The sequence below is a fragment of the Pseudorasbora parva genome, chromosome 4, assembly GCF_024679245.1.
Source record: "Pseudorasbora parva isolate DD20220531a chromosome 4, ASM2467924v1, whole genome shotgun sequence".
Taxonomy (NCBI): domain Eukaryota; kingdom Metazoa; phylum Chordata; class Actinopteri; order Cypriniformes; family Gobionidae; genus Pseudorasbora; species Pseudorasbora parva.
Genome location: NC_090175.1, coordinates 1,551,063 through 1,557,380, shown reverse-complemented (window position 1 = coordinate 1,557,380; position 6,318 = coordinate 1,551,063). Strand labels below are relative to the sequence as shown.

Below are 6,318 nucleotides of genomic sequence, written 5' to 3'. Positions count from 1 at the left end.
CTCAATGTTGGTAATCACAGCACCAAATACTTAATACTTAAAGACTTAATAGGCTATTTATTTTCAAATTTAAACATTTTTATGTTTTAATCTGGACTACAACCCTAATAATTAGAACTGTTCTAATTATTTGTTATTGTTCGGTATAACTTTGAGATACGACTTCATTAGTTAACATGTTAATTCATTATTACCAAACTGACAATGAAAAATACTTATAAAGAATTAATCATTCTATGTTAATTTCTTAGTTACTTTTTAATAACATTAAAATCAAAATCAAAATAACTTTTTTTAATGGACCTAAGATAAAACTAATAATGATCAGTATTTCTTAAAGGGGTACTTCAGCGCTGGGAAGATGAATCTGTATTTAAACTGGGTCATCAATGTAGTAGAAATGTGAAATTATTTTTTAATTTGGTGCCTTCTAGACTGAGAAAAGACAAAAAATGTATTTTTGTCTCATGGGGATGAAAGACTACAATTCCCAGAATGCTTTGCTGCCCTGTGAGGCCATTCCCAAAGCCACCAACTTGATTAGAGTGACTGAGTTAGAGAAGACACTACAATTAAAAACTGAACGTGTGTGTTCAATATAATGAGTGAGTCACCGCGCGAGTCTCACAGCACTGAGCACTAACTACAGGAGTGAAAAAAATTAGCTGATGAGCTCTCGTGATGAGAGCTGAGGTAATCGCGACTACACTCGCGGCATACATTAACAACGGGAGTTCAGTCTGGCACGCGTTTCAGTTCATGCTTTTGCAAGCTTAACTTTCATAGAAATTAATTTGAGAAGTTAGAAGACTTACATTGCTCACCATAGCTCCGTTTAAATGAGCGCCTGTAGCTGCGAGCTGAGCTCTGAGTGTGATCTCCATCCCCCATGCGCAGATTCAAAACATGCGGAAATGGCTCCCTCTGCTGGCTGTAGTCTTTAGCCTTTGGGCAAACATTCCTCCTATGATGCAAATATCGTCAATTTGCATCATAGGAGGAATTTTACCAGAAATAAAATGCATAAATCTCTCATCTCAGGGGGATATGAGGGGGGAAAGCACAATCATTTGAATATACTCCAGGGTTTCTACTGATACAAAGCCATATGCTAATCGCTGAAGTAACCCTTTAACTAACATTAACAAAAACATTATACTTTCTGTACCAAATGTAGCTATTGCTCAATCTTAGTTAATGCATTAACTAATGAGACCTTATTGTAATGTTTAAGCCTACCTGTTGTTCATAGCCTAATTCTTTTGCACTTTAATCTGTTTGAAAATTATACTTTTACAGCTCTGAAAAAAATCAAGAGACCACATAACATTTTCTCAATGAGGGGTCTCTTAATTTTTTTCCAGAGCTGTATATATTTTTGGTGCATTATTGTATTTAAACATTCAGTTATTTTTGTTCTTACAAAAATAGTTCTTAAAGCTGTTATGCTATGGCAACACTTTTTTTTGCATGTTATTTCAATATCGTGATAATATCGTATATCGTGATAAAACTTCATCAATTAATCGCAACATGAAAAATTGATATCGGCACATGCCTAATCCTACCTGTTGGTTTCTTGAAAAATCTGGATAATGGATGCCACTGTGTCCCGGCTGAGATTTGTGTGTACTCGTTGACCAGCCTCTCTGTATGATAGCCTGTGGTTTATGACATAATCTATGATAGTAGCTTTTACTTCATCAGTTACCCTAATTCTGCCCTTTCTTTGAGTGCCATCATGCATTCTAATTCTTCAATCTCTCCCTCACCCTTGTCCCATTCCTCTCCCTCGCCCTTGTCCCATTCCTCTCCCTCACCCTTGTCCCACTCCTCTCCCTTGTCCCATTCCTCTCCCTCGCCCTTGTCCCACTCCTCTCCCTCTCCCTTTTCCCATTCCTCTCCCTCGCCCTTTTCCCATTCCTCTCCCTCGCCCTTGTCCCACTCCTCTACCTCGCCCTTGTCCCATTCCTCTCCCTCGCCCTTGTCCCATTCCTCTCCCTCCCCCTTGTCCCATTCCTCTCCCTCCCCCTTGTGCCACTCCTCTCCCTCTCGCTTGTCCTCTCCCTCGCCCTTGTCCCATTCCTCTCCCTCGCCCTTGTCCCATTCCTCTCCCTCGCCCTTGTCCCATTCCTCTCCCTTGCCCTTGTCCCATTCTTCTGCCTCGCCCATGTCCCATTCCTCTCCCTTGCCCTTGTCCCATTCCTCTCCCTCGCCTCATTCTCATTCCCATTCCTCTTTCTCGCCCTTGTCTCATTTTCATTCCTCTCCCTCGCCCTTGTCCCATTCCTCTCCCTTGCCCTTGTCCCATTCCTCTCCCTCACCCTTGTCCCATTCCTCTCCCTCACCCTTGTCCCATTCCTCTCCCTTGCCCTTGTCCTATTCCTCTCCCTTGCCCTTGTCCCATTCCTCTCCCTCACCCTTGTCCCATTCCTCTCCCTTGCCCTTGTCCTATTCCTCTCCCTTGCCCTTGTCCCATTCCTCTCCCTCGCCCTTGTCCCACTCCTCTCCCTCGCCCTTGTCCCATTCCTCTCCCTCACCCCTGTCCCATTCCTCTCCCTTGCCCTTGTCTTATTCCTCTCCCTTGCCCTTGTCCCATTCCTCTCCCTTGTCCCATTCCTCTCCCTCGCCCTTGTCTCATTCTCATTTCAGTCACGCTTGCACTGCACAATGTAGCAATACTAGCTGGTGATAAGGTTCATGATTAGAAATAGTTTTGTTTTTCAAAATGTTTTTTTTTTTTTTGTTTGTTGTTGTTTTTTAACACTATCACCAGATGGAATTACGGAAACTGCATTATTTTATGTGTCAGGACTGCCCTTATGCAATAGACAGTATATTGTATTGATCATAGATTGTGTGTCTTGAAGCCAATGCAGGCATTTTGTTTCTTTTACTGCAGAAATTCCAATACAAAAATGAATGGCCCATCTCAGAGTAGCTTTATAAAATGCACTTTAGTTTTATTACATTATCAGCAATCACCATGTTGACAATAACAAGTTCTTGTTCTTCATTTAGGAGCATTCCTCTGCCCCCTAAGGGAGGTGTTGAATGCAGTCAATGTAATACATGGTCAAATTATTTACACTTTGTAGTAGGAGAAGCCATTACACAATATCCTACCCGTTGGTTTCTTGAAAAATCTGGATAATGGATGCCACTGTGTCCTGGCTGAGATTTGTGTGTACTCGTTGACCAGCCTCTCTGTATGATAGCCTGTGGTTTATGACATAATCTATGATAGTAGCTTTTACTTCATCAGTTACCCTAATTCTGCCCTTTCTTTGAGTGCCATCATGCATTCTAATTCTTCAATCTCTCCCTCACCCTTGTCTCACTCCTCTCCCTCGCCCTTGTTTCATTCCTCTCCCTCCCCTTTGTCCCCCTCCTCCCCCTCGCCCTTGTCCCCCTCCTCTCCCTTGTCCCATTCCTCTCCCTCGCCCTTGTCCCATTCCTCTCCCTCGCCCTTGTTTCATTGCTCTCCCTCCCCCTTGTCCCCCTCCTCTCCCTCGCCCTTGTCCCATTCCTCTCCCTCGCCCTTGTCCCACTCCTCTCCCTCGCCCTTGTCCCACTCCTCTCCCTCGCCCTTGTCCCACTCCTCTCCCTCGCCCATGTCTCATTCCTCTCCCTCCCCCTTGTCCCACTCCTCTCCCTCGTCTCATTCCTCTCCCTCCCCCTTGTCCCACTCCTCTCCCTTGCCCTTGTCCCATTCCTCTCCCTCCCCCTTGTGCCACTCCTCTCCCTCCCCCTTGTCCCATTCCTCTCCCTCCCCCTTGTGCCAGTCCTCTCCCTCGCCCTTGTCCCATTCCTCTCCCTCGCCCTTGTCCCATTCCTCTCCCTCGCCCTTGTCCCATTCCTCTCCCTCGCCCTTGTCCCATTCCTCTCCCTCCCCCTTGTCCCATTCCTCTCCCTCCCCCTTGTCCCATTCCTCTCCCTCGCCCTTGTCCCATTCCTCTCCCTCGCCCTTGTCCCATTCCTCTCCCTCGCCCATGTCCCATTCCTCTCCCTCGCCCTTGTCCCATTCCTCTCCCTCGCCCTTGTCCCACTCCTCTCCCTCGCCCATGTCTCATTCCTCTCCCTCCCCCTTGTCCCACTCCTCTCCCTCGTCTCATTCCTCTCCCTCCCCCTTGTCCCACTCCTCTCCCTTGCCCTTGTCCCATTCCTCTCCCTCCCCCTTGTGCCACTCCTCTCCCTCGCCCTTGTCCCATTCCTCTCCCTCCCCCTTGTCCCATTCCTCTCCCTCCCCCTTGTGCCAGTCCTCTCCCTCGCCCTTGTCCCATTCCTCTCCCTCGCCCTTGTCCCATTCCTCTCCCTTGTCCCATTCCTCTCCCTCGCCCATGTCCCATTCCTCTCCCTTGTCCCATTCCTCTCCCTCGCCCTTGTCCCATTCCTCTCCCTCGCCCTTGTCCCATTCCTCTCCCTCGCCCATGTCCCATTCCTCTCCCTTGCCCTTGTCCCATTCCTCTCCCTTGTCCCATGTCCCATTCCTCTCCCTCGCCCATGTCCCATTCTTCTCCCTCACCCTTGTCCCATTCCTCTCCCTCGCCCTTGTCCCATTCCTCTCCCTCGCCCTTGTCCTATTCCTCTCCCTTGCCCTTGTCCCATTCCTCTCCCTCGCCCTTGTCTCATTCTCATTTCAGTCATGCTTGCACTGCACAATGTAGCAATACTAGCTGGTGATAAGGTTCATGATAAGAAATAGTTTTGTTTTTCAAAATGTTTTTTGTTTGTTTTTTTGTTGTTGTTTTTTAACACTATCACCAGATGGAATTACGGAAACTGCATTATTTTATGTGTCAGGACTGCCCTTATGCAATAGACAGTATATTGTATTGATCATAGATTGTGTGTCTTTTGAAGCCAATGCAGGCATTTTGTTTCTTTTACTGCAGAAATTCAATACAAAAATGAATGGCCCATCTCAGAGTAGCTTTATAAAATGCACTTTAGTTTTATTACATTATCAGCAATCACCATGTTGACAATAACAAGTTCTTGTTCTTCATTTAGGAGCATTCCTCTGCCCCCTAAGGGAGGTGTTGAATGCAGTCAATGTAATACATGGTCAAATTATTTACACTTTGTAGTAGGAGAAGCCATTACACAATATCCTACCTGTTGGTTTCTTGAAAAATCTGGATAATGGATGCCACTGTGTCCTGGCTGAAATTTGTGTGTACTCGTTGACCAGCCTCTCTGTATGATAGCCTGTGGTTTATGACATAATCTACGATCTTTTACTTCATCAGTTACCCTAATTCTGCCCTTTCTTTGAGTGCCATCATGCATTCTAATTCTTCAATCTCTCCCTCACCCTTGTCCCATTCCTCTCCCTCGCCCTTTTTCCATTCCTCTCCCTCGCCCTTGTCCCACTCCTCTCCCTCTCCTTTGTCCCACTCCTCTCCCTCTCCCTTTTCCCATTCCTCTCCCTCGCCCTTGTCCCACTCCTCTCCCTCTCCTTTGTCCCACTCCTCTCCCTCTCCCTTGTCCCACTCCTCTCCCTCTCCCTTTTCCCATTCCTCTCCCTCGCCCTTGTCCCATTCCTCTCCCTCGCCCTTGTCTCATTCTCATTTCCATTCCTCTCCCTCGCCCTTGTCTCATTCTCATTCCCATTCCTCTCCTTCTCCCTTGTCCCATTGAAGCAAACGCATGTACATGTCTTCCCCACGTGAGCTGGAACGAAGTATCACACATTCCTAATTTTAGGAGGGAAACCGAAGGAAGCTTATGCAGTGACTGTGTTCTTCCACAACCAGAAATAGTGCAATATCTTGTTATCTTTGGGGCAATCTGAACAGCTCCATGAGTCGGTGGGCGGGGCTACTGAATTAGACGTGCTTATAATTCTGTAGAGGCTGTGTTTCGCCCATAGACTGTAAAAAAATATAGACGTACTGTCTGTGACGTCACCCATAGGATTCCGATAAGCCGTTCTGAAGCTTAAAGTATGGTCGAGCTGGCCGTCGCCATCTTGTGAGTGAATCATCCCATGTCACTCCCGGATAACAGAAAATGGGCAAAAAGGCGGGATGTGCCTGGAGCTGAGGTGAGACAATGAGTATAGACGGCAGATAAATGGCAATCCACCTGTAACCACGCCCTTAATCATGCAGAACTTTAAAGCTATAACGTAAACGAATGAGTTATAAAAAAATTCACCCCCCTCACAGTTGTCATGAAGGTCAAAATTAGCCTTATAAGCCAAAACCACAATTTGCACCAGGCTGTTAACATGTTTTTTTCTGCTGTAAAGTTGAGAATTTTAACATAGGGCTCAATGAGATTCTGCTCCTTCTGGAGCCGCTGTAGTGGCCA

General features: G+C 46.4%; 1 protein-coding gene across 1 annotated transcript; it reads right to left on the bottom strand.

The window, feature by feature from the left end:
- Positions 1-1,707: 1,707 nt before the first annotated feature.
- Positions 1,708-2,172, bottom strand: LOC137073697 (high mobility group nucleosome-binding domain-containing protein 5-like). The gene has a single exon (XM_067442401.1). The coding sequence runs from the start codon at positions 2,170-2,172 to the stop codon at positions 1,708-1,710; it is 465 nt and encodes a 154-aa protein (XP_067298502.1).
- Positions 2,173-6,318: the final 4,146 nt, after the last annotated feature.

Bases quoted from the DNA above. Each gene is read 5' to 3' on its own strand.
- LOC137073697 (XM_067442401.1), bottom strand. From the start codon at position 2,172: ATGGGCGAGGCAGAAGAATGGGACAAGGGCAAGGGAGAGGAATGGGAC.